Source organism: Merops nubicus, unplaced genomic scaffold, assembly GCF_000691845.1.
Source record: "Merops nubicus isolate BGI_N331 unplaced genomic scaffold, ASM69184v1 scaffold3157, whole genome shotgun sequence".
In the NCBI taxonomy this organism is placed as follows: Eukaryota; Metazoa; Chordata; class Aves; order Coraciiformes; family Meropidae; genus Merops; species Merops nubicus.
The window spans coordinates 65,428-90,865 of NW_008620802.1; the positions used below are offsets into that span (position 1 = coordinate 65,428).

The 25,438-nt window shown below is 43.1% G+C and overlaps 1 protein-coding gene across 1 annotated transcript in view; it reads right to left on the minus strand.

Annotated features, from left to right (window-relative positions):
* Positions 1–4,826: 4,826 nt before the first annotated feature.
* The window catches only part of RDH10 (retinol dehydrogenase 10 (all-trans)), a gene marked incomplete at its 5' end in the record, with an annotated part of 23,597 nt that continues 2,985 nt past the window's right edge, over positions 4,827–25,438 (minus strand). Inside the window, 4 exons of the mRNA XM_008944210.1 lie at positions 4,827–4,968; positions 6,822–6,953; positions 7,293–7,438; positions 8,744–8,842. Of these exons, the coding sequence (XP_008942458.1) occupies positions 4,845–4,968; positions 6,822–6,953; positions 7,293–7,438; positions 8,744–8,842 (501 nt within the window). The remainder of the gene's footprint in view (positions 4,969–6,821; positions 6,954–7,292; positions 7,439–8,743; positions 8,843–25,438) is intronic.

The following is a 25,438-nucleotide window of genomic DNA, read 5'->3' on the forward strand; positions in this document are numbered from 1 at the left end:
GTCGTGGTCCAGACTGCTGCCAGGCCATCTAACGAGAGGATGGCTATCTGTAGGGTAAAAAAGCTCCTTGGGTTTGTCCTGCTGCTGCTGCCACACGAGCAGTGGCTATTTCAACAGAGAAATCTTCCACCTCCCACTAGGCCCCGCTGCTTTGAACAGGAGCCTGACTGGACGGCTTTGAGTGATAGATCTGGCCTAACAACGTCGATCCCTCAAAAGCAGGTGGTTCAACCACAGCTTAACTTGATCTAGAGCCATTCCTCGAGGGTACCACTGCACGTGACTGATAACACTGGTGGGCATAACGTGCTGTTCAGAGAGCAGGGCACTGGAGAGGCCAGGGAGGGCTTGTCTTTGTGCTTCAGCAACCATTGCACAGCTTTCTGTCCTTTTTAAGAGCTAAGGTTCTCTTATGTCATGCTTTTTGGTTTGAAAAAGCTGCGTGTGCAGCTGGCTCCTGGGGAGAAGTTAAAGGTGCCTGACAGACAGGAACTGCCCACAGGAGCCCTGGTGCCACTGGCAGGCACTGCTCTGCTCCAGAGGTCAGAGGTTACCAGGCACCTACCTACGCTGGTGTCCATGCAGGTGCATTCTCACACTCTCTTCTCCTGCCAGGGGCTCTCTGCCCGTGGCCTTGGGTTTACTCTGCCAGGGCTAGAGCTGCTCCTGCAGGGCTGCAGGTGAGCAGGGCCACACGGGGCAACCTCTCCAGCCCAGAAGGCTGGGCTAGAGAAACCATCCCTGCACGGGGGACGGCCTGGAAGTGGTAACTCTCTCTCCTGTCTCATTATGGGCACTTGAGCCTTCCAGGAGCAGGCTGGGTGAAGAGCAGCAGCAGGAGGATGACGGCACATCGCTCCCCTGCTCCGCGCCAGCAGACGGCCGGGGGCACTCCCACTGCCCACACAGCTCCTCCTGCCCTCACCTGCCAGCCCCCAGCAGGGAGAGGAGCAAGGATGCAGCACCTCAGCAGGTGAGAAACTTCAGAGTCCTGACCATGACACTGGAATTGTCTTCAGGGGGTGGGAGTAGAGGAAAAACTCCAGACAGGGACAGGGCAGGAAGTCACAGCAGCTGTAGCTGTGGTTACTGAATTCCCCCGTGGGGCCTTAGCTCTTGCTCTGCCTTGCTCCCTCCATCCCAGAGTGCCATATTAATTTCCCTGCTTCCCAGCCATCCTCATCCCACAAGCTGTTTCATGTAAGAATTTTCAAGGCAGCAGATTGCGTTATGAGCCCCCCGTGAGAGAATAATTTTTGGGCCAATTCCAAATATTTAGTAACAAAGGCTTGGCTTCCCTAGGTGAATCCCAGGAACTCTGACAGCATCCTTACCTCTGATCGTTCAAGCATCGGGAGGAAGACAAAAATGAAAATACACAGGGTTTTTTTAGACAACAAGATACTCAGGTCCCACAAGCTCAAGGGTTGTGGAGTTCCACGTGCAGTTGTGCCCCTTCAATAAGAAGGGGTGACCTTGGCTGACCTGACTGCTCTTTACTTTCTAGATCTGTGCAGGAAAAACCTGCACTTTCAGAACCACCCTAGTGTTCCTCAGAAACTCCCAGTTTAGCCCTGGGACTAACTCTGCACATGTGAACAGATGATGTATGACGTGAGTCACATGTTATTTTAAATGTCAAAATAGATAGTTAAGCAACCAGAGAAGTGGCCACTTCTGTGAGCTCAGAGATTAATTAGAAAGAGGAACTGTTCAAGTGATTTTTGGTTGGAGACACTGCAAGCAGAGAAGAGCTGGCGCTTCTCACCAGGTTGTTTAGGTTGTGGGTACCACTGAGAGATGAGAAAACCCACGGATCAAGGTTTCTGCTGGACTGTTCTAGTCTGTGGCCCTTCCTCTGGAAGCCATGGTCACATCTGCCTCGAGCTTATTTCCCTCTGCTGCCAGCACTTGCTGGACAAGAAGATGGCAATCCTCAGCACTGCAGGCACTGCACGTCCCAGGCAAGCCTCAGAAAGGAGGAGGCCTTGAAGAAACACTGCTCCCTTGGAGCCACATCTGCACGAGAGCTAACCCGATACAAGTTAAGCCTTGTTGTAAACAATGGAGCAAAATGCTTTTGCCTGTTAAGAAAATAGAACAATATTAAGTTAACTTTGCTTACCTGTAGCTTAAATGGACACATCCCCGTGGAAGCTTGTAATTATCTTCTAAGGGCTTTCTCAGATGTGGCAGCTGATGGAGAGGAGAGTACAACAGGCATTCAAAAGGCACTGGCTAGCCATGAATAAGTCCCAGAGCATGGAACTTCTTACTCCAGAGCATTGTTTTAAGTTAGGCTGAAGCAGCTTACACTGCTATACAGCTACCAGCTTTCCTGAAGGCTTGGCTCTAGCTGTCCTCACTGCCACAGCAGCTTCTATCAATAATTGGATTAGGAAGTTAGGCTCCAGTTATCCCAGTGCCACAGACACTGGCCAAGGCACACTGCCAGAGTGTCTCCAGTCAGAGCAGGGTAAGGTTTGGAAGGCAGTTTGGGCAGCCTGCACAGACAGATGTGTTTAAAGGTTTCATTTGCTTCAAAACACATTGTGGGGCCTCGGCTAAGAGCTACAATTGTCCTGCTTAGGAAGATGGAAACAAACATTCTCCCAGTTTAACTTACACACAAACATTTGATCCTGACTGCTGCACGTTCATCATTTAGCTCAAAAGATTTTTTCTGGTGGAAAAAATAATTGTTTGTGTATGGCCAGCATTAAGCAGATAGACAAGTATGTAAGCTGGAATGTTATTTCTAAAGTTACTGTAAATATTTGGGTAGTCAATTTAAACTATAATATTCAATAACTAAAGCAGAAGTCTACAAGCCCTGAAACTTCTTCTGAGCAAGCCTGTAACCACTGTAAATTGGCACAATGCTTTACAGGACCTTGGTGTTACTAGTCAGCTTTTTTTCCTCTGTCAAGCTAAGAAGTATCAATACACCAGACTTCAAACACTTCAATCTATGCTGCTGTCTTGAACTAAGCAGCAACATCTTAGAAAAACAACTGCACATGAAAATGATGCTATGGAATAGAATGAGATTTGCTGTACATGCTCTGGGTGACTTTGCTGTAAGAACACAGGAGTTAATTTGGCCCCGGGGAAGTTAAGAGCCTTTTTCAAAAGAGCATGGAAATTGGAGTAAGGGTCAAGGTAAACAGTTTCTTCTACTTCAGCTCGACCTCTAAACAGGCTTATAGCTTACAACACTATTCTCCAGACTGATTTTTATAAATTTTACCTGTATGTTACATATCTGCAGTAATAACTACAGCTGGACTGAAAATTCACTAAAGCTGCATCCACACCAGGTCTTTTTTTTGGTAGCTTCATAAAAAACCAAGTGTATACTCTTCAAAAGTTCTTTGACCAGGCACTTAACAAGGAGTTTAGAAACTACAGGAAACTGCATCCATACCGGGTCTTTTTTTTGGTAGATCTAAATGAAGCTTCATAAAAAAACAAGTGTATACTCTTCAAAAGTTCTTTGACCAGGCACTTAACAAGGAGTTTAGAAACTACAGGAAAACAGCCAGCTCAGAAAGCCTAATTTCATAGTACTTACTGACAGATTTGAGATCACACTGTAAACTATGTAGCTGACAAAGTGGAGACAGGAATTCAGCAGTAAATATTTACACTGTGTTGATACTAAATAGCTACAGCACAGGCACAAGTAGCTCACATCAGTTCAGTCTTTAAAGGAAGCATTCAAATCACCTCTTTAAGGAAAAGGTGGCTCACTTTAATAACCACAGGCATTGGTCACTATTTAACAAGACATTCTAAAAAAGTAATCACAATTTGTCCAATAGTTTACAAGTGGATGGTATACATTAAGATACAGAGGTAGAAGTTCACTTTTACAATGCTTCACTAATACAGATTACCAAATTCAAGGCACAAAATTGCTCGCTTTACAAAAAATACTGTAAAAACATCATTTGCTGTTCTACAATGTGAGTACAACTCAAAAAATCTTTACACTCTTCTTTATTCTGCATGTAGAGTTGCATCAGGCATTATTTTGTTTTTCCTTTGCTAATAATTGGCATATGATCAGCACTTACATAAACAGTTTGTATCTCAGCTGAGGTGCTTTGTCTTTTAGGCACAAGTCCAGTTACAGAAATTTAATACAACAGCTTCTTCAAAGGGTGGGAGAACTCTGTCAGAAAAAGAATGAGTAGGGAGAAAAGAAACACAGAATGGACTGACATATAGGGGGAAACAGAACAGAGCATATTTCAAATCAAGTGACTTGAAAAAAATCAGTTTCAATCACTGAATGCATTCCTAGAAAACCAGATGCCCAGTACAAGTTTGCTTGACAGGATATGAGACATTCATTTGCCTTTGAATTAGGAGAGATTTACAAATTTATCTTTGTTTAAATAGAACACACAGTTGCTACAAAAAAAGTTACATCACGATTTGGCCATGTGTCCTTTAGAGAGCTTGGGTGAACAAGTGAGGAGATGCATTCAGAAACTGTCCTTGAATTTGCTAAAAGGTAGCTCAAGGTTTCCCTCCCTGAAGCACTGCAGCTTCCAGCTGGAGACAGCTCTAGCAGCCCTGGCAGGCTGTGACACAGGGCACCCCTACGAGGGGCTACTGTCCATACAGTGATAGTCTAAAGGACAACGGTGACAGCTACATTGTAAATTCACTTGCCTTACCTTTCACATTTCTCAAATACTCTAGTTATTTTTATTTACAGTATATATATATAAAAAAATCATTGATTTTTAGAGTTCAGTACACAGGTTTAGGAGCCAGGAGAAGGGCAGGCCAGGTTTGGGAGCAGGGGGAGCAGGAGCCCTCCAGAGCCCCCGTCAGATGCCGTCCTTGGCCTCGTTGTTGTTGGTGGCCTGCTGCCGCTGGGCGATGAAGGGGTACATGCACTTGTCTGCCCCCAGGAACCGGTACATGCACACCACCGCCTCGAAGGGCAGGATGCTGCCAGGGAGAGGGCACAGCTGTTAGACAACACAGAACACCTCACCTACATACATTGCCTCCTTGGTAGCTATGGGAGAGGCTTCTTCAGAGACTTAAAGGATTTCTCTTCCACAGGCATACTCAGAGAGAACTGAAACTCCAAAGTCAACTCGCAGGCAAGCAGAAAGGAGGAAGAAGCTCCTTATTCACACACCTCAGGCTAGACTTTCCTGCTGCTCCTTCAGTGTGATTGCTTGTGTTAAAGGGCAGGGGGCAGACAGGACAGGACACAGACACAGGGCATCACAGTGAGCCTACTGACAGCAGAGCATCTGCTCATGCCACATCAGGAGTCATCAGACATGTAAGATATTCTTTAATGTGGGATTGCTCTTAACACCATCCTTTGATCACTAGAAGTCTAACCACCTTGACTTACATTCTAAAGTCAATCATTCATCCTCAAAAAGACAGGTCTGAAGTGAAGAGAGCAATCTCCTTTTTCTTCCTCCAGACAGAATTCCATGATATGATAGATACCTGGCTACAGACCTTTCCCTCCTTCCCAAACCCACAAAATATTACTTTTGTCAGGTGTAGTACTCAGGGGCTCTAGTGAAGGACCAAAATGGAACTTCCTTGCCCCTGTAAGCAGTGGCAATCACCCAGTGGCAGGCAGTGCAGAGAATCTGGCCATCAGGAGCAGTGACCACCAGAGCACTCTGCAGGACACTGGCACAGGTGTCCTCAGTGCCAGCCCTGCTGCCTGTGCAGCACCACTCCAGGGCAGCTGATCCAAGTGCTGCTGCCTGAGGCAGGGATTATGCAGCAGCTTTGATCTCTCTGTTGGAAGTGAAAACATTGACCCAAGACAACCCAAAGGGCCTTTGGTGTGACTGCTGCTGTTTAAGGCACTGCTTGTGCACAGAGCACTGAGACACCCCCTGAGCTTCTGGCTGAGTAACTTGGTTCTTAAAGGTGCTGACAGTGCCTTGATTTGTTGGCAGAAGAGACACACACATACTCTCTTTCTAGGAAACAGGAGAGTGGTGAAGGTATCTGTAGTCTTTGGTGAGCTGGTCCACCATGAGAGACCTGATGCAGAGGAGAACCACTGCCTTGCAAGTGGAATAAAAATCACCAAGGGTCCCAGCTTCAGCCAGCCCTTGCAGAAGGCAAATAAGACAATGCTGTATTTTCAAGGTTCCTCCTATGTACTACAGATTTAAAACAGAGAGCTGTGAGGCTGTTCTCTATAAAACAGAATGCAAGTGATTTTGCATCAGTGGCACTGAGCCAACTCCTGTGTTACCCCGTATCATTGATATGTCAGCCTGGTTACAGGTCCAGAGCTCCCACCCAAGAACTCCTCTGGTGTTAGACAGAACAAAGGAGGCAATTCCTTTCAGTAGCCCTTCCTCCAAACTTGGACTCTGAAAATTGCTTCTTAATGTGCAGATTTTCAGTTTGTCCACTGTATCTGAGGAAGTCCTAGAGAACCTGCAGTCAAGGCCTCCTACACACTGCTTCTAGAAACAGAGCTAGAGGTTCCTTTGCTGGAAGACACCTTGTGCCCCATTCCTAAAGAGGAACCCAAACAGTGAAAATAAAAGTCTATTGAAAAGAAAATGGGAAGCTAAGGAGGATGGAAGATATGAGAAGGGTAAAACAAGGATGCATAATGCATAGTGTCTCCATTTTATGGAACTTCCAAGCAATCAACCTACACTCAAGCAGCCGAGAGAGACATGAATTGTACCAGAACAGCACCTATGGCCTGTGTGGGTGGGAGGGAGTTTGTGGACATGCTGGTGTATGTTACTCCTAGTCTGTAGATTGCACTGCCAACAAACCAGCACTTCAGCTCTTACCTCTTCATGAAGGTGACCATATACATGAGGCGAGGTGTACAGATCATTGGCTGGTCTGTGAGGATTGCTCTCATCGCCTGCTTCACACAGTACTCTGGCTTCAAGGGTGGAAGGAAAGGCTCAATTTCTTTTCTGAAACAGTTTAGTAAGATAGATTAATAAGATACCTAAAGGACTGTATACCTCAGTGAAGAGTTCATTGACTTTCTTTGGAAGGCATCAGCAGAGACAAAGACTTGATTTTTTTTTTTATATTTGCTGTTAATTTACAGAGAATACAGCTGAAAACTTGTGTTGTCCAAGTACAAATGGACAGAAGACACTCAACTAATTCAGAGTCTCTTTTTCAGGTTTAACAACAACATATTAAAGCAGATATAATACTAATTTTAAGATTATGGTAACAGTTTAGTTACCTTCAAGTGCTTTTATGACACTACATACACAGAGCAGGAGAAGAATTTCACTCACCTGATCCTGCACCCTCTAAACATTCCTGTATCTACAAGATAAGGGCAGACTAAAGTTGTTTTGATTCCATCCTTTTCAGCAGCCTTCAATTCATGGCTCAAAGACTCATGGAAACCTACAGCTCCAAATTTGCTGGCACAATAATCCTGTGTTGGCAATGAATGAAGAGGAAAAAAGGCAACTTTAAAAGGAGAAATATGAGTCACGTTCAAAGCCAAAGTATATCTGAGGTAATGCTGCACAGATTTTAAAAGCAACAATAAAAGACACCCACTGAATAAGGCATCACATCAAACTCATTTATCACTTCACTTCTGAGGCAATTAGCACAGAATCATGAAAGCAGGAAAGCTGAATGTAGGAGGATAACACCTTGGATTCAAGTCTTTGAACCAGGCAAGCTCACATGGCAAGTTACTCCTATTACCAGTTTGCTTAATATTAAATGTTACAACAAAAGACTGAGATACCTAATACTACCTTGGGTCAGATCTGAAAAAATCTTGGAAAGCTGGTAAGGCATAGGTGTAAAATCTTAAATGCTTTATTTTTAAGACTAGTTTCAATAGAAGATAGCATGGAGATTTGAGCACATAATTTTAGGAAGAGTGTGTGTATCTCATAGAAATATTAAGTTCAACAACATGAAAAAATAATTACATAGTCAGCAATAACATCCAAGTTTTGTTGGATGTGTCCATCTCTGCTAGTGGTCACACCCGCAGCCTAGGAAATTCTTTGTAGTTTCCCCAAGACAGTAAATACTCTAAAAAGCCTTAAGTTACACCAGCTTCATCCATTTCTGTTATGAAACATGGCAGTTTAAGGTCCTGGACTGAGCCGTACCTATATGCAAAGAAGTGTGTGCTTATGGGGCAATACTTATTCCATTAGAGACTTTTAATTAATTTTCATTAACTGAAAGCTTTTTGTTCACACTTACATTTGTGCCAATGACTTAAAAAGCAAGATGATAGGCTCTAATCCTAACCAGTTTTATGTACCAAGCAAGTGCCCCAAGCTGGTGTTCCCAAGCAGCTGCCAGCAGCTAGGCAGCTTCATGCTTTTAAAGCAGGAGGCTAGTGAAGCAGGGGGGACACTCTGGGAGGAGGGCTGGTAGCCATTTTCTCAGAAACAGAAAACATCATTTTTGAAAACTTTGCTTTTGGCTTCAAGCTTAGCACTGAAGATTTTGACAGGAGTAGGTAGGTGGGGACCTTTCAGGTTCCTAAATTTACCAGGTAATTCAAAGATCATTGAGCATTCTGAAACCCTCAGCCCTCCTAGGCTTCCACTCAGAGTGGCAAGTCCATCTGCAAAGTAGGTGAATAGGGTGGCTGGCTCACTCCAGGGGATCCCATTCACATGGGACTTCATTTTCTCCAGCTGACAATCAAAAAAGCTTATCTGAAGTAGATGCCAACATTATTGTTAATTGTAGTCTAACAAACCTCCACTCCAGCAGTACTGAACAGTCCCAGGGAACTTGCAACTGTCACAATGTGTCCGTGATTCATTTCCAGCATCTTAGGAAGGAATGCTTTAGTGGTCTACAAAGTGAGAACAAACACACCACAAAAAAACACAAACCACAAGCACTACATTAGTGATAATTGTTCAAAACCTCTGCCTCATTTTATTGTCAAGAATTTAGAAGCACAATCCTGTACAGGTTTTGAACTTCCAAGTTTGTCAAAAAGGATAACAGAAAATCTACAGCTTGTTTGTGAATTCAGACAGCCAGGCAGCAAGGGCTCCATCTTCAGCAATCCTAGGGTTAAAGATCAATTGAGCTCAGACATGTTTATTTTTCTGCAAGAGACTAGTTATCAGAAGGAGATAATTTGACCCTAAAATAGAAGTCACCTTTTTTAAAGGCAGAAGAAGGAATGCCAAGTGTTTAATTACCCCATCCAGTATATCTGTGTTAAGACCAGTGCCAGTTACCAGCTCTAACTGACAGCGTGTTTTGTAAGTGAGATATGGCTAGCTTTATCCAATTAACTTATCATCTTGGGCATTTTACATTAAAAGAAATACTAGGAGAGCTTTTGCTGATATTTACTGTATTATATATAAAAAGTAACATCTGCTAGTCTAAATTACTTTCCATTCCATCTATATTAGTATCTATAAGCATTGTTCTAACTAAAAAGTCATTTCTATTATCAATTCTGTACTTCAAGTTTCAAAATAAAACAAAAGCAAGTCTCAAAATGAAACTTTAATTTTAACCTCTAGTTTTTATGCTTTATGACAAAGTTTGTTTCTGTTTAAAGAAACAAGAGTTAACATCTTAAAAAATTTAAGCAATAAATTGAAGACCTTTTGCTTGATCACCCCTGCTACAATATCTACCTTCATCCACCTCTTCTCTGAAGCTGATGCATTTTCCTTTTTTAAATAAGTAACAAGCAGAGCACCATATATGCTTTAAAAAAATGAGTGAAGTAGTAAAATGGTATGTGCTGTTAAGATTTCTCAGCTTCTAGGCTGTCAGTATACTATGATGAGACTACTTTTAAAGACCACAAGAACTCCAGACAATGCTTTTTAATCAAAAATGTACCTAGTTTATATAAAACTATTAATTACAGAGCTAGTATTGTATTCTAATTCACTCAGTACCATGAATGCTTAATCCTCCCAGAAACCTGGTCTTCCTGTGTGATTTGGATCCAAACTCAGAGCATGCAAATGCCCCTTCAGCATTTGCTACTTGCTTAATTGCTGCTCTGAGTTGTGTCAGCTGCAGTCTTAAGATGTGCGAGCTACAGCTGAACCCATCTAATTCCATTCTTATGCTCCCTGCATTTTCCAATCACAGAGGTCAGAACAGTTTTGCTCTAATGATTTTCACATGTTCTTGTACAACATTTTTGCCTGCAGGTGTTAAATGACTAATCCAGACCTCCGAACACCACACAAAAGAGTGTTTTCATTGGACAGCTGGCAGATGATAGATTAACAGACCTCCTGACTCTCTGCCTTTTCTACTGTTGATTCATACAACTCCCAGCTTCTCTCATAACTGCATAACAAAGCTCATTACAAAAAATAATCTGAGAGCAAGCTGCCTTGCATTTGTTTCTCCCCTCATGGCAGGGATCTCTAAACCTCTTACACAGAGCCTCAGAGAAGAATTGAGTTCACTGTTAAACTAATCTGTGCCAGGCACACAAAGTTTCAGCCTCTCTTCCCACGTTGCATGGCAACAAAGCCACCACGGGGCAGCACCACCTGCAAAGGTACGGGCTGGCTTTGCTTGGACAGCACTGAAGCTTCACAGCCTTGTTTGTCTGCAGCCTGCTTTACCCACCCCAGCCCTGATCCCCCACGCTATCCCTGCAAGGGATCCAAGCTCCCAGCTCCATCCTGCTCACTCTCCACTCCCCTCCAGGGCACTCGGCAGCTCCAGCAGCATTCTCCACTCAGGCCTCAGCTCTGTTGGCACCCCATGGGAATGCCCAGCTGGCACTCCCCTGCCAGGCAGCTCCACCTGCAGCCCCAGCCCTGCCCCAGAGCCACAGCAACTACAGGAACGGGGGGGGCACTCACCTTGGAGTTTGTCTGGGAGTGAAGAAAGAAGGGAGAGAAGCAGTAACAGATTTTTTTCATTTTCCTACCCCCTTCAAGGCATGAATCCGTGCCTCCGAGAGATAACAGGCAAGTGCACCAAGCTTTGTTGGACTGGCTTTTCTACTACCTCTGCTGTGGCACTGCTCTCCTGCCCAGCCTCCCCCCTTTTTTAAAACAACATGATTAGCTGTAACCGGGTGTCCACAAGTGCCTATATTTATCTGCAGCTGAAGGAGAGAATTTTCACAGGCGTAGACATAGAAATGGGAAAAAAAACAGAACTGTAGAGCAGTAGATTTCAGAAAGCCCACTCAGTTATGCTACACTCCTTCAAAGCACACAGACTACAAAGACTGAGTTTCCAGAGCATGTGGCTAAAGTAACTCTTTTTCAACTGAGAGGAAATTTGAACATGACTAACAAACCCTGTTGAGGACAGTTTTGGCTGAGGTCTTCAGTAACCCAAGTGTAGACCAAGCAACTCAGAGCAGCAGAACTATAGTCCCTTCACATAAATCATCATTTAAAGGCCACTTATGGCCACATAGGAAAAAACAGCTCCCCTGCTCTGAAGAAAATTAGCAAGTCAGAGATCTTTGCACGAGACCTCAGTGTTCTGAAACAGCTTGTTCAGAGTAAGCCCCTGCCATGCAGCCTACCCTGCAAACTCATTGAAAACCTGAAGCTGAAGCAGTCTATGAAGATAGCATAACCATGGTATACAGAACCTGAGCAGTCAATGCTTCAGCTACACAGCTGTCAGAGAAAGTGATCTCTGCTGCTGCCATCCTCCAGCCATCTGCAGCAGCTGGGAGTCAGGGCTTGAAAACAAGCACTGCCAGAGGCAGACACACCCTACAGGGGGATGCATTTCCAGCCTGAGTAAGGGCTTGCCCACTGTTCCTCCCACCCTCCTCTTGCTGGGAAAAACAACCCCAAAGTGTAGCTATTCTCTTTCGTGGTACAAGCAACCCCCTAATAAATCAGTGTTCTTACTGAGCTTCTGGCACAGCCCTCTTCTTTGATCGAAGCAGCTTCCTCCATACTCTGGTCCCCAGTTTTTCTGCCTGTTACATAAACCAGATCAACCTAGTTTCTTGTTTCTAGTTTCTTTCAGCTTCAGCCACATCTGCCTGCCAGACCTGAAGTCCTCTGTGTGCTTGTTCTGCCACTGGCAAACTGGTTAAGAGCTTGACCAGTTTGGGGCAAGATCCCTCCTAAGGTGGCTTCCCATCTGGAGTTGGTCTGAGCAGGTAGCACAGCTCACACTGGTCTTCCAAGATGATGCATGGACACATTAAACCCTTTTTAAAAAAGTACTAGAAGATACCAAGCAAGAAAGGTGTTTTGTCCAGGGCATTAGAGGTCATGAACCAAACCCCCAGAACAATGCAAATCAGCTCAAGTGACTTAAACTATCTGCCTTCTGGTTTGATCCTTTAGGCTTCAGTTTTACCTTTCACAGCTCCAGATGAAGACATGTAACCAAAACATTTAAGTACCTAAAGTACGTTAAAGTACTTAAAGGAAAAACCCCAAAAGTATAGTGCAAACATGCATCTTCTGACCTGCAACAGAGATTAGATACAGCAACTAGGTGGACAGGTAGAACATACAAGGCTGTTCAGAACAGAGTAGGGATAGTTTTTTCCAGCTAGTTTAACCTTTAAGGATTTTGGAGCCTAAGATCAATCCCTTATCTTCCAAGCTTTTTCCTCTATGCTTCTGAATATACCAGTAAGAACAAACTATTCCCAGTAGCTGTAACCAAACATCTATTTCATGTGCACCCAGCTTTAATGACTTATTTCTCACAAGTGTGAAACTGAACAAGCATTTACATGTCACTTCATAGCTTTCCTAATCTGCTCTCAACATTTTGGTTTACGGCAAATTAACTTCTAACAGTCTAGCACTTCTTCCCTCCCCTTCCCCAAATTCTTTAGTTCCATTCTTAATGAAACAAAACTCAAAGGATTGTGCAACACAAAGAACAGCACAGCTGCAATGTCAAGACAAATTAGTCTAAATACAACAACTGAGAATATGAAGAAATACTCTGTTTGGGAAAGTGATTTTTTAATTAAATTTTCGATTAATTACTCTTAAAGAAGAAAGCAGGCATCCACAGCAAACAAAGCCAGCTGTATGGAGCTCAAGACAATGGATGCCAAAAGCACACCAGAGGAGAAGAGTGCACACTACCTCATGTTTATGTCAAAGAAAGAAATAAAGCAGGTACTGACAGCTAAGTTCCTTTAAGTTTCTACTTTTCAATACAGTAATTTCCTTTTCACACTTTCTGCCTTCTGTCAACGTTCATCCCCCCTTTTAAACTATTTTGATGGCATAAACAAGCTGCTTACTCTAAGGCAGAAATTCCTTCCTTCTCATTCTCCATCCAGCCCCTGCAGGTAAGGCAGATGAAGCACAGTTATCTTTCTGGGGCTGATCAAAACAGGTGAGTTTTTGCATGGCTACAGCCATACCAGTGGTGCACTGGTCTAACAAAGAAGACATCTCCTCTCCAGCCACTGCTACTCATGACTGCCAGGACAGCTGCAAAACAGCGCAAACAAGAGCAGTCTCTGGGTCAATGGATTGTTTCATCTTCACATGAAACCCTGCTCAGCCAGACCCAAGCAGCAAAATTGGTCAAGGCCTTACCAGAAAGCTCTGGGAACTGGGGCACCAGGGATCAGAGCAGCCTGCTGCCATGCCCCTTAGCTAGTCCTGTAGCCACCATCAGGAAACAACGGAGCGGTGACAAAGCGTCGTTCCAAGTTCTTGTCCAAAATAGCAGTTACATCCTCTCATCCCCTTCACATGGGCATTCAGCCATCTTCTCTCTCCATTCTTCTTCAGAGGCTACAGCAGGACACACTGCAGGTTCTCCTGCTCCTATACAGAACAGCACGTGGCTACTCACTCCACCACAGAATGAAATATGGAGATGTCCATATACCCCAACTTCTCTTTCCACTCCAGTAACAGAGAAGGAGTGCACAAAGGCCTGACAAAATAGCACCTCTAACTCTTCTGCACTACTGTATGTTAAACAGGAAAGAGAGGGGACTGAACTGCAGGAAAAAAAACCATGGCAAGCTTATCAGTAGCTATACTGAAGCTATTTTCAGCTACAGTCACACAGCCCAGCTTATTTCAGAAAATAACCACTTAAAATGCATTTTATAAACACAGGGTAAAACTTCACTTGCAGGATTTCAGTGAAAGCCATCATCAGATGGTTTTGGAAGAGACCTTGAGAGGATACCCTGGAATTGCATAACTCAAGTTACTCAAGTTAGAGGCTATAGTATCCTAAATGCCTTCTCATGCAGCAAGGCATGCAGTTACAAGCTTGGATTTAACCATCGATTTTTCTGTCTAACTTTTTTATTTGGTTCCAATGAGAAATTAAAATAATTACTTGTCATTTGTCCTATTATCTCAGTTGCTTTTCCCCTATTATGTCCCCATGGTTCTTAAATTCCATTATAAAAGCATCTCTGAAATATTAGGTTGAGGTGGGATTAGTAACTGTGCTAAGAGCAGATGAAAACAACAAGGACTGGGTTAAGACCAGAGACCACACAGCACAAAGGACACGGCTCTGCCAGTAACAGACTGAGTACAGAAGGCAGACAGAAGTCTACAACTACTGTTGACCTTGCTAATATAAAGGACCACAGCTGTACTTTGAAGGTCCTCAGATGTCTCTGCTGACTGCTTTCAAGAAGTACTAGGCCCCTTTATGGACAATTAGCTGCTGTCTAAGTAAATGTTTGAATAGCTGTGAGAATTAGTACTATTTTTCATCTTTGATTTCTGTTCTCAAGAAGTGATAACAAAAAATAGTCCAGAACTACCAAGTCTTCCAGTAATGAATTAAAAAACTGTCACACATTTCTCTGGATTTTTGAAGGGTCTGCCCAGATCCTTTCAAAGCAAAAAGGATCAGGAGACAAACATGACATCTTGAAGCCAAGCTTCCAGAGACAGCTGTACTAAAGGCATGAAAGGAACTATTCAAGCATTGCCCTTAAGTGTGCCTTGAACGGGCCCTGTGTTCCAAACAATAAAGCTAGACCTTCCAGTATTTCATCTCAAAAGGAGTCCCTTAGTTATTTAGCTGCTGGCAGGCAACACAACCTTCAGTTTCTCACTAAGCTTTATTTGGCCTTCACATAAAACCCCACTGTTAGGGCCATGGGGATTCCTTTAATATTGAACTGCAACAGCAGTTAATGCTTAACATCCATACGCAGTAATAATGTCACAGTTGCCTTGCAACCAGAAGCTCATGAAAGAACAAGATAAAGTCTTAACAATGATGAGCAACAAGGAAGCAAAGCCACACCCCCCACCTTCAATACTTTGGACATCCTACATTTGTAGACAGAGTGAAACTACAGATAAAATCTACACAGGTTAATAGGTAAAGGTAATAAAATGAAACATTCTGAATAATTAAGTCACAGGGAAAAGTAACAAATTAAATACAGTTTTGAATTAGCTTAGAGAGAAGTATCTTTTTTCCTCTCTCCAGCTGCCTGAAATACTGCTTTAAAGTACAGGAAGTCTTACTTAGTAAAAACATAAAAACAAATGACTTAAGTAATAGTTTAACTTATTATTAATTCATGTTAACAATTAACATTCCTGGTTTTTCCACCTTCATGATCGATCCATACACATAAACCCCTTGCTTCTCAACAGACATTCAGCTGAGAAGCACCAAATTTGTACAAAACAAGTTTAAATTTAGTTCCTGAACTTTGTAAGTGGGTTTGTTAGCAGTACCAGACATCTGTCACACTCTCTGCTAAAGAACAAGGATGCTGCAGCCCAAAGCTACATTTACTACCTTGTTTAGCAGTTGTGGTATTTCGGGACCAGCTCCCAAATTTTCTCAGCTTTCAGAGTCAGTAGTTAGCACTGTCTCTTGTGAATGGTTAAGTTATCATAGTGACTCCTCTTACCTGGAGTCAAACCACCTTGAGTATATCAGAAGAAAGCTGAAACTGAATTAAGTAGTTTCCTTAATTGGAACTTGGTGCCACAAAGCTGTTTACAATGGATAGACAGTAAAGATAAGATAAGAAATGCTATTTTAAAAAAACACACACAGAGGAAACTAATACCATTACTTATCTCTCAAACATTAATCATTGATTTCCACTTTTTACTACTAGAACTAATTACACCATGCTAGGGCACCTACAGCAAAGAGCAGGTTGCCTCTGGTGTAGTTTGTTAACAAGGCTGAGATGAGAAAGGGCCGAGTCTGCAGAGAGTGGAGTATCAGCAGTGCTTTGGGAGGGACATGGCAACACCAACTCCTGTCACTGTTGCCTTACATCACTACATTTTCTCTCCCTCCTCCTTTTCAGGGCTTCTTTTCCTGTGATTTTACCTCAGATTAGGTAACTGACTGGAGTAGAAGGCAGCATTTTCTCCCTCTCACCTGAAGTATAGTTTAAATACTCAAGAATATTACCTAAATACTAAAATTCCTGCATCGAAAACTTGTTTCTCGAGAGTGCAGGTGGAAAAGGTATCACCACCTAAGGCTTATGGGGTCTGCTGCTGGTCAAACTCCCAGCTCTCTTCCATAAAGCTTTGCTGCATTCTCTACCATTGCATCACTCCAGATTTTAGGTGCACCTTTAACTAGGGCAAGGGTTTTGGTACATCTAACACAGCCAAAGGCAGCCCTGCTATCTCCTGAAGAACATTTCACTTGTATTTAGTGGAGCCACTATTTTATATGCTTTCTGGGCATGAAGAATTTCAGGTATTCAAGCTGAACTACACTTGTTATTTCTGCACCAGCAAGTAGAACATAGAGCCTTTATGTTATTGGTATGCAGTCTCCATCTTTCTGCTCTCGAGAACTTTTACATTCTTTCTTCCTAAGAGAAAACAGATTTTAGATTTACACACTGTTAAAATTATTTCCATCCTCAGATGTCAGGCCTGTCCTGTAAAGTGTTTGATCTTTCTAATGACTATATGCCACCAGCCATTTCTGTGGAAGCACCCAGCTGCCTTTAATGGACGTGCTTGTAGATGTGGTACCACAAACGCACAGCAATTTGTCTGCTTTCATCTGTACTTGCAGATACTGTTTTCTGATGTATAACTGCTTCATAAATATATATCCAGCAGTACATATGGATGTTTAAATCACTGACTGTATGTTTAGTCCTCTTCCCTCTAGAGTCTGCAAATCTTTGGTTTCATATTGCTGTGAAAAATGAAGCACATTCTCACCGGTTGCCCAGAGAGGCTGTGGAAATCTCAGCCCTTGGGGATGCTCAGAAGCCATTTGGACATGGTCCTGGGCCACAGGCTCTGGATGGCCCTGCTTGAGCAGGTGGGATTGGACCTGATGACTGCCAGACATCTCCTCCAACCTCAACCACTCTGTGATTCTCCACTTCAGGACACCAGCTCTCTGCTCAGCAGCCCATTCCTCTGCCTCACACAGAGGAAGAAGCTCATAGGCCAGCAGAGACCTTGCACTCTTTGTCCCTAGGTTAACTGTGAGTTCATCAACATACAATCTTAACTAGCTGTAAAGAATGGTGATTCCTCTGCCATCTCTCGCCAGTATCTCCCCTGTAGGAGTTCTTGCCTGTCATAATTATCCTGCTCACAGGATAAAGACACTGAGAGTATCTGTTTACTTCCATTTCTCCTCCTCCTTCGGTCTCAAGTCCTTTCAGCTGGGGAGAGGGTCCAACGAAGCAGTGCAGAGCACCTAGATGAATTTCTTGTGGAATTAACACATTTTCCAGCTGAGGCCAGAACATAGAGATACCATACTGTTTTCAAAAGCTGCTAGATGCCCTCCAGTACCTGCACTTCCTTGGCAGTTCCTTAAGGGTATTCTGAGCCCTCACAGACAATTCTGCCCACTTTGAGTTTTACTGGCTTCTAAAGCTTGGACAGATCAATCATATTGGATTCTCCACAGCTAGCAATGAACAAGGAGGAAAACAGTATCTCTGCTTGAGCAGTGTAAAAGTGTAGAATGTAAGTTGCCAATGGTTTATTGTGGGTTTCATAGGTCAAACTAATCTAAAAGCTGGGCAGGATTAACTGGAGGTAAGATGGCATGGTGAGGGCTGCTGGAGGCCAGGCTGTGTTTGGTCTGCCTTACACTGCAAAACAAGCAAGATACAAGTCTAGACTGAGGTGGGACTTGGAACAAATGTACACATGCAGACTTCTCCAGCTGGCACCAACTTAAGGCATAACCAAGCACGAGAACTGACACATTCAGAGCACTCATGCTCAAAATCTGGCCTTTTTCCTCCTGTCCAAAGGCAACTTTTTATACCAGTTGGTATCTGCCACAGATATTAATCTCGTTAGACTCTCATAGCTACCAAATCACGATTACTGTTCAGTTTGAAGCAAGTACTGCAGGGCTGGCAGTAACCACTGAGAGGTAACGGGCAGTTTAAAGAGAGTGAACCCTTCTACTGGAATCCAATGTGTCAGCACTCGTGCCTTCCATACACCCCAGGCTAACAGAGCTCCAGCATGGCTGGGACAGCCCACTTACACTCCTGCAAGTTCGGGACCTTCAGTTACAGCCCCAGCAGGCACCACCACCAAGCCTGTACTCTTCTGCAGGCAGATCTGTCAGTAAAGATGACCTAAGCTGCATTTATTCAAATGCCAAATTCAAAATAACTTCTTATATCACTTGAACAGTAAACACCTGGCTACTCCTTTCCACAAAAGCTGGTTGAAGCTCTGCTGAAGTCAAGTAACTAGAAGTTCTATTTTGTTTATATACTGACAAATGGCTGTGTCAAAGGATTTGTAGTGTTTCAGGGCTCTGTTGACATTAGTGTAACAAACACATTAGTCCCTCACCTTCATTAGCAAGTTTGCAGCAAATGTCCAGCCATTTGGAGAGCAGTTATTTATTGCCAGCTATTTGATAATCTCGACAAAAATGAAAACATGCCCCAATGAGTCATTGAAAAATCTAAATACCAAATTAATTTTCTAAGCATTAGATAAGAGCTCAGAATACTCTGTTCACTGAAGAACAAAATCCAACTTCCAAATATTCTGCAGCTTGCCATAAGCTTAGTCATCTTCTGGAATATTTACTAAAACTTGGTATTTTAGTCTGCATGTTTCCAAAATTTACTAGAGAACAGTCCTGTCAGAATGACGTATGGAAAATATGAAGTCCTCACTTATGCTTTCTGATTTATGGAACAGGCTTGGCAAGAAGCTGCCAAAAAGACTCTCACATTTTATAGACAGCTTAAGGCCAGTACCTCCACAGAACTCCAGTTGCTGTAGTACTTATATGTGGATGAAAGCTGAGTCACTTTATTCATCCTCTCCAACTCAGTCAAAGTCATTCTTTTGAACCAATTATTTTATAAGTATCTCACAAGAGGAACAGGATTAGAAGGAAAGCTTCTCCTTCCATCTAACAGTCCTATTTAGTGGAAACAAAAGCAAAGTAGTATTAGCTGAGTGGCAATTTAGCTTCAAGGTTTGTTTAGGAAACAGTAAGACCCTAGAAGGCTCCAGCTTCTTATGAAGTAACTCATTGAATGAGAATTAACATTTTTGAAATGCATGGAGCTTAGAGGCTGATGCTGCTGTTTCACCCTTCTCCCCACACTCCAAACAGCAGAGATAAACAGTCTTGAGAGGCAAACTTCCCCTCCGCTGGCCAAAGCCAAAATGACAAAACCCCCTCACTAACACAGGGACCAACACAGTGACAAACACGATTTTCGGAGATCCTACTTGCACACACCAGTAAACTGCTCATTTGGGGTGAGCTGGGTGAGCTTCAAGGACAGATCCTTCCTTCCTTCACCTGCCCGTGGAAACTATGCTTGTTTCCCACAGGCTGGAACACGGCTCTGGGCGGGATTTCCCCACTCAAACAGCACTAGCACAATGGATTTCCAGAGAAGGCACGGTGCAGTGAGCACAGGGACCACTGCTCCAGCAGCAACTACAGCATCAGTGCTGGGCAGATGAGCTGGAGCTGTTAACACAACATTATTTGATGTGCTCAGAAAACTAACTTACCTTTATCTAAGGGTTTTCAATAGTGTGCCATTCAAACACTACAATCTTTTTAAAAGTTGAGTTGTTGCCTTCAGACTGCTATGCCAGTGGCAGATTTACTATAGCTTGGAACCATTTCTGGCTACTGAACCATTTAGATCCTGTAAATCCTATTCCAGAAAAATCTCTCCAAGAATGAGGTTTCATCAGACAGCTGCAGAGGTCCTGTTCACACCTCTGTGGTTTTACCCTCTTCCTCCTCACCCTCTCCTCGACACCCCACCCCCACTGGCTAGCCCAAGTATGACAAGTTGATGAGGTGACTCTAGTCTCTAGATAGAAAAACTAATCCCCTTGGCCAAGAAAAAGAACCAGCTTTCCTCCATGCCCTCCAGACAAGTTAGCAAGCAGAAGTGCCTCACCCAAGGACCAGATGAATACCAGAACTAGTGCAAGGAAAGCTGCAGATTGAAGGAGTGGCCCCACGTGACAGCTTGCCCTTGCCTTGACTGAGCTGCCCTTACAGCTTCATCCTAAGTCAACAGAAATTTTGGACAAGTTAGTTTTAAGCATACGCTCAAGCACTTCTCCAAACTCACTGTGAAAGGGGAGCTGTCACACAAGTTCAAACAGATGGCAGCACCAGGGCACAGTTAGGTGCAGAATTCAACAGCCAAACAAACTTGAATTTCAAAAGACTCACACCAAGTCACCCACCTTGGCTCCACAGCTGTTCTGCCACCACTTTACTATGCCCTCCCATCCCAGTTGGGATAACTCACTCGTGTCAAGTGTTAATTTGACTGGTATATAAATCATTATACTAATATAATTATTTACAAGAACAGAGTGTTCATTCAGAAGTGTAAACACAGATGTAAATCTCTCCCCTCTTTGTGACATTCTTTCAATCTAAACCCCCAGAAACTGAGATTCTACCAATCTTAAAGACTATGCCTACCCACCTAAACTGTAACTGCATTCAGAAGCCTACAACCATGTAGCATTACTTGTAATTCAGCTTCAGTTTGCCCTTGCCTCTACTATTTTTTCACAAAAGACAGACAGGTATCAGTATTACCATCAGTGTTAACAGCCAGAAAACCTCAAAGGTCAATGGAGCATGGTTTATCAAGGGAGTGATGCTCTGGCTTTTACATAGAGAGGACTGTGAAAAGGTTTAGTACTAGAGATACATAAAAACATTCCCTCCCTTCACCCCACTCCAAAAAAAAAAAAATCAAAGCATTGGGAAAGAAAAATATTTCCCAGCTGACAAAGATAAAAGTTGAAAAGACTTTAAAAGTGCAGCGCTAAAATGGCAGGGATGGTGCTAGAAAACAACATTCCTCTTTCCTCAGCCTGTCTGGTCAGAGTAATTGATGACCCTGGGAGCTACAGAAAAGGATTGCTCACCCACAGGTCAGTTGAGAGAGGTCCTGGGCAGTGATGCAGGCACTAGCCTAGCAGGACTCAGCCACATCACCACCAGGGTTGCTCCCCTCCGCAGCTGAGCACCGGAACGTGCCTGTCTTCTAAGAGTCTGCTACAGTCACTTGGTTATTACAGAAAATTAGTAACATAATGAGATCCCATAACGTAGCTGCTTTTCATAAAATAAAAGCAGATGTTACTTGTAGGCAGAAGAATCTGGAACTTTAAACTTCATTGCTCTGCTAGCCTCCACAGCAGAGAACAGGCATACTTAGAATCCTTTAGACTATTCACCGGCAGCGACGAGCTGCTCTCTCCACTTCTAGCAAGGCCAGGCAATACTCCAGCAAAGGAAAACCTTGAATGGGATGATAGCCTATCTCCCCAAGTCCTTCACAAGTAGCAGCATAATACAAGACCAAAACCAGTGCAGAAGTTTTTGCTCGTTCAACTAGCCTACCTCAGTCCACAGGCAGCAGAAACTTAATCACACTGGTCGCTCATCCAGGACCTCTTCTTCAGAACAGATCAGCAATCTGAACACATCCACAGCTTGCTGGCCTGACTCTCAGAAAAAGGCACAGGGGACTGAGGGGTGAGATTATCCCAAGTGCCTTACCTCTGCAAGCTATATTGCAACTCCAGCTTTATTTTAGATGGCTGTAGAATTGCAAGCCACTACTAATTGAGTAATACTTCAGTTTTGTTTCAAATAGTTTAAGAAGTCTTGCCATGGTCTCTTCAGGACAACTTTCCTTTCCTTAACGAAACTTTCACACTGTTTTTCTGTGAAATATGTTACTGTTTTCACCTAAACTCTTCAAGCTCATATAGTTCAGTGCATGGAACTAAATGGCTGATTGTGCCATACCATCTTGGACAATCTACAGGTCAGTCTGAGAATCTCTATTTTCTGTTGTTTGAGAGTCTAAGACCCGTGCACCTTCCAAATGGGGCAGCAAATTAACTTCCAAAGTATGCCCAAGCTAAGCTGTCACAAAAGCTCGAACATAACTGAAGCAGTTTAAGGAAAACATCCTGAATGGTCGTTTCAGATTTGTTAACTGACCAGGGTGAAATGGAATACTTCACATCATGAGAGAGAATGAAGGGAAACATGAAGCTGCTGAGCAGAAGGGGTCAGCATCTCCACCACGTGAGGAAGATGCTGCAGCACAAGGTACATGTAGGAAGGCTGGTGGTGTAACATGTTCAGAGAATCTTTGATACGATTCTCCCACTGCCCTGGTGGAAGTGTTGCTAATTAAACAAGTCAAAAGTGCTATAAGCTGGCTTGTTTGGACTCCTTGATATAGAACTACTCATTTTTTCATCAAGAAAATGGAGAACGATGACTGAACAGCCTCAACAGACCTCAGGATCTAGAGCTGAGTAACTTGTAGAACACCACCAGTTTTCGGGGCAGCACTCTGGAATCTCAGTCATAGGTGCTGGAATTCAGATGATTCCTACACAAGGCAAACAAAGGGGCACTTTGCATAAGACTAAGATCCACCTACCACCACATCTCAACGTGCTTAATTATGCATGCTGACTCTCCAGATGAGTACACTGTCTGAAGAGTCATCTTCATCCTCGCCCACACCTACTCTGAAACTGATGCAAGGTTGCTCCTGCAGACACAGCTTGGATATACAGGTACCCAACTGAACAGCTCGGGCTGCTGACCCCCTAAAAAGGAGCAGAAAACTGAAAAAAATCCATTGATTTTTTTGAAAATGATCACTATAGCTAAAACCTGACTACAAGGCTAGACTACAGATACAGGTTGCAGGATGGGGATTACAGAGATTACAGACTGTGTGCTGGTGACAAATGTGCTTCACACAATGCTCAGGAAGCTCCTGAAAGACCTTAAAATAAGCCTATGAGAAAAGCTCTGAGCCAGAAGTCTTGTACCCACTCAAGCTTCAGAAATACATATCCACTCATTTATTTTCTGAAGCTTTTGTTAAGTACACTCCTTTATAAAACAGGAGAGTGTAGTTTTCTAGAGCATGTATTTGGAAGATAGTGTTTTCTCTACTGATAGACTATTTTCTTGAGAAATTAACCCAAAAACATACAAACTGCAGAACCATACCCAAGTAGTTATAGGTTTTAAGCACAACTCAGATTATTTTCATAGGCTATGGTCTAGTGGTTAGGGAAATGCTGGGAAGAAGGTTGGACTTGATGATCCTGGAGGCCCTTTCCAGCCAGAGTGATTCTATAGCTAGCTGAGCATGACTGCTTTTTCCTTCATACTCCCCACCCAGCACGCTACCACAGTACATGAAGCATGTGCTGCCCAGGGTAATTTGCTGGTGGCATGTAGCTGGAATCATCTGGGAAGATAAGGATTGGTTCTGATGACAACTCTGGATCATATGCACATGTTTTGCTTGAACTTGATCCAACTCATTTTTCAAAGAAAGAAGTCAAGAACTTGGAGATTTAACATTCTAAGTAAGCTTATGCATCTTGGGATATATCATCATGATATTTAGAACAAAATCAATCAGAGCAGCTAATTCTGCTTGTCCAAAACACTAAATACAGCTAGCTGGTGTGTCAGGGGAACATTGTGTCTGCTTGATCATGGATACCAGAATGCTAGAGATGAAGACAAAAATCAAACTGGTATGCCAGGCCTGGAGACTCAGCCTGGCATAGCCCGCTTATGCAACTTGGGATATATCATCATGATATTTAAAACAAATCAATCAATTAGAGCAGCTAATTCTGCTTGTCCAAAACACTAAATACAGCTAGCTGGTGTGTCAGGGGAACATTGTGTCTGCTTGATCATGGATACCAGAATGCTAGAGATGAAGACAAAAATCAAACTGGTATGCCAGGCCTGGAGACTCAGCCTGGCATAGCCCCAGGTGACACAAGGTAAGCTGTCCTCTCTTTGGCAGAAGATCCAGTTTATGGAATACTGCACTTAGTGTGTACTCAAGCTACAGGCATAGGTAAGCTTTACTTAACACCAGGGAGCTCAGAGACTGGAGTAACAATGCAGAAGTACTGATACATTATAGATAACCACAAACCACTTATTTCCCAGGGCTTTAGCAATCCTGTCAGTCTAATTAGACCGGCAATTACAGCAGCTGCAGAAATAAGTACTTGATTTAGCAACTCCACATTAACTTTCTTTCCAAGGTATATTTAAGTTTTAGAAGTTTCACACTATTTATTAACCTCCTAATTACTTGAGGAGTATTTCTCTTTACTCAGTACTTGTCTCTTCCTGTGTCAATGTCAGGCCACCCAAAAGATTTGTTCAGTTCCTGCAAAGACAAATACACCTGAATAGCTTCAGAAATGGAGTCGTTTGAGTGAATGGATACAAACATCCCTTTAAAGCACTGGTACACAAGTCTTTAAACACTGGGCCCTAGTCTCTCACCACATGGATTTTTTAAAAGAAATGACAAAGCTGGAGCTGAATGCTTTTGCTTCCCCCTTTTGGTAAGTTGAAGAGAACCTCTCTAGGACACACGCTTTAAACTCAAAGTTTTGGAGGATCCACATGACAGAAATGCAGATTCAGTTCTTTCAGAGCTGAATACTGAAGATCTGCTACGCAGAGGGGCCTTCACGTCACAGAACCTCAGACCCCTATCAGCACCCTGCCCCTTCATGAGTCCCATCCAATGGCCAAATCCAGAAGGATTTCCTAGGTACTATGCTGATGTACAGTATTAATCCCTAGTTATCCTGCATTACCATTATTCTTCCAGGAAAAAAAAAAGTTAGAGTAGGTACAAGAATTTCAAATTGGCCTGAAATAAGTTTTAATTACAGTTCCACAATCTTTTAGATTGATACTAGTATTTTGATACTTAAGCTTTATTGTGAAACCACAAGAAAGAAAAATGCTACTCCTGTATTTGCTTAAAACTGACTAAGCAACAGCTTTGTCTTATACTGTGAACTAACATGTCCCAAACCTGAATCCTGAGATATCACAGGGAGGCAGTTTCCTAGCTGCAGAAGTTCAGTTCCAGTCATTGACAAGTGCAGCTAAAGAAGTTATTCTTGCAACAGACTGGCAGGAA